Source organism: Polistes canadensis, unplaced genomic scaffold, assembly GCF_001313835.1.
Source record: "Polistes canadensis isolate GaletaPanama2010 unplaced genomic scaffold, ASM131383v1 scaffold_256, whole genome shotgun sequence".
Taxonomy (NCBI): Eukaryota; Metazoa; Arthropoda; class Insecta; order Hymenoptera; family Vespidae; genus Polistes; species Polistes canadensis.
Genome location: NW_014569803.1, coordinates 179,167 through 181,934, shown reverse-complemented (window position 1 = coordinate 181,934; position 2,768 = coordinate 179,167). Strand labels below are relative to the sequence as shown.

General features: G+C 27.1%; 1 protein-coding gene across 1 annotated transcript in view; it reads left to right on the top strand.

Annotated features, from left to right (window-relative positions):
- LOC106790703 (piezo-type mechanosensitive ion channel component) overlaps positions 1-2,768 on the top strand; it is a gene marked incomplete in the record, with an annotated part of 29,602 nt that overhangs the window by 5,944 nt on the left and 20,890 nt on the right. Inside the window, 2 exon segments of the mRNA XM_014755797.1 lie at positions 1,823-2,038; positions 2,127-2,359. Coding sequence (XP_014611283.1) covers positions 1,823-2,038; positions 2,127-2,359 — 449 coding nt within the window.

Genomic DNA, 2,768 nt, shown 5'->3' with positions numbered 1-2,768 from the left:
TATATTCATAATATATATGATATAATTATATATATCATTTGAAATAATTCATTTATATATATATATATATAATTATTCATAATAATATAATAATATATTTCATATATAATATAATTGTACTCACATACAATATATTGTATTCACATATATATATTGAATTATAATAAATAATTGATATTGGAATATTTCAATGAAATAGAAATGGAAAGAATTTTAATTTGATTGCACAATGTTTGTGATTTCTCATTTGTGATCGTACAGTTGAGAAAAAAACAGTGCAATGATTTTTATTATTCGAACAATGATAGGAGAGCCGCATGTTCGATGACATCATGCTATTGGAATGGATTTTACGATAGACTAATGACCTTAAGTCGTGAGAACTTTGTTAAAGGTTTCCTTCTATATATTAATGAGTAAAATATTCTATTTTCTTCTATATTTTTTTTGTTGCTAACGTCATAATTAAAAATAGAAACACTCGAAGTCAATTTAGTGATATTGAATTTTTTATTACGATTAGAAATCAAGTTTTTTTTTTTTCAAACCATCGTTAGTTTTATCCACTCACTTTCGCGACATTTTTGAACAGTGTGCTTTTAAGTGTTACCTAAAATTAGATGACCTAAGTTTTCGTTTCCGTATTTCGTTCGTAGACGTTGTCACGTTATTCGAAGTTATTCAATTTATTCTTCAGTTTTATAATAATCGAAAGAGAATTTTATATAACGTTATACAATAAAATATATAATTAACATGATCAAATAATAAGTTTAGAAGTAAAATTTGAAACAACGAATAATCATCGTGCTTTGAATGATATCTATATAAATTATGGGGGTTTTTTTTTTTATTCCAGTTAAAAGAAATGAAATAAAAAATGTGGAATGACAAAAAAATGTCTCGAATAAACGCGTGACCTCATTACGCACGAGTTTCGTGATCCTCCTTTTATTTCATCGAGGTCTTCTTTGACCTTTAACTTTGTCGGCAAGATAAATTATTATACCAATCGAGAAATATAAAACTTGTTAGTAATATTTTTTAATTTATTTTTCCTTATTATATACACTTATAATATCTATTTATATATATATATATATACTTTTTAATGTTTCCTCTTATGTATAATACGGTAGAATTTTAGAATATGATAAAAATTAATTAAAATAATCATCTTGTTAATGAATAAAATATAATATATAACATATAACGCTGTATAAAGTATCAAATATCAAAATTTAAATTCGAAACACATATAATTCGATATAATAGTATAGTGTTCGAATTATTCCTAGTAACACATAGTTGGCACATTTACAAAATCCATTATCACGAGACACGTGTGTCTGTCTATTTAACGTTTTAGAATAAACCACAATTCTAAACAATCGATTTATAATAATATTTGATTAATATGTAGATTTTTCGAATACATTCTAAATATATTCTATCATAGTTATAAATATGAGAGAGAATTTATCTTATGTGCTTCGTCATACTAATTAGTATTCTATATCTAAAAACTCAACTCGCAAGGCTTACATTAGTCATATGCATACATTGCTATAATCTTTTCAATGCATCAAACAACAAAGTACTTGTTTAACTAAGCCACTTTTTAATTACATACAAATGACACACGTTACTAAATTTGCGATGTAAAATTGCTTAATTATTTAGATCACACTTCGTCATATCTTGAAAATATTTAATACAAAAAAAGAGACGACTTTAGTTTTTTAAATTCGTGACACCATATGACATCATCTAAAATATCAATTGAAAAAACTAATGTAATTTTGAAATGATTATATTTAAGGTACGATATGGCGGCCGGTAGGATTGTCCCTAGTATATTTGGGACTGGCATTGTATTCGCCAATAGTCCCAACACCCACAAACAAAACAATGTCCGGTCATACCGGACTTTACTTAAAGGCAACCATCTGTTTGTGCTTCCTAGTTGCCATAACTCAGCTTACCTTTCACATAGTTTTATTAGCAATGCCACCGTACGGTTATTTTCTTCAAGACTGTACGTATAATATGTAAAAAATAATTGTATAATTTCAATTAATTCAATTAAATGAACAAATTAAAGGATATTAATGCCGTGTTGACAGGTCAATTCATGGAAGAATTATTCAGACACATAGGTTTAGTAAAACTAGATAACGCATCGGTATGGGAAGTGTTTTATTGGCTTACACCAGAATTAATATTGTTACCAATAGCCATAGTAATATACGTAATATGTCGTTTCTTAACGCAAAATAAACGAAACGAAGAAGAAGAGGATGTATCCATTCAAAGGACTAATGATTCTGCCAAAAAACCTGAAGACAGGACTACGAAGGTAAATTTCTAATTGGTTTGTAACGTTCGCTACCACGTGGAACATGTGTGATACATCATGTTCGTTTCGAGAATTCAGCTTCAAGTGTATGTTACTTTGAAGTTCGGCTTATTTTATTTGATGTATCCATATATATATATATATATATATAATATATCCATATATATATCAGAGATTGCAATGCTGTAAATTGTACAACTTTGCTATTTCTTTGAACAGTTTTGGTAACTATTTTTTATACTAAAAGTTAATAGATTTTAATTAAACTTATATTAAATTAAAGTACACTCTATTGTCTACGCGTAGAATACTTTGTCGAGTTATAAATTTAGCATGTAAAGTTCAGRAAATGTCAGAGAATGCACTGCTGTAAGTTGTGCATCTTTGCAATTTCTTTGAAAAGTTTCGG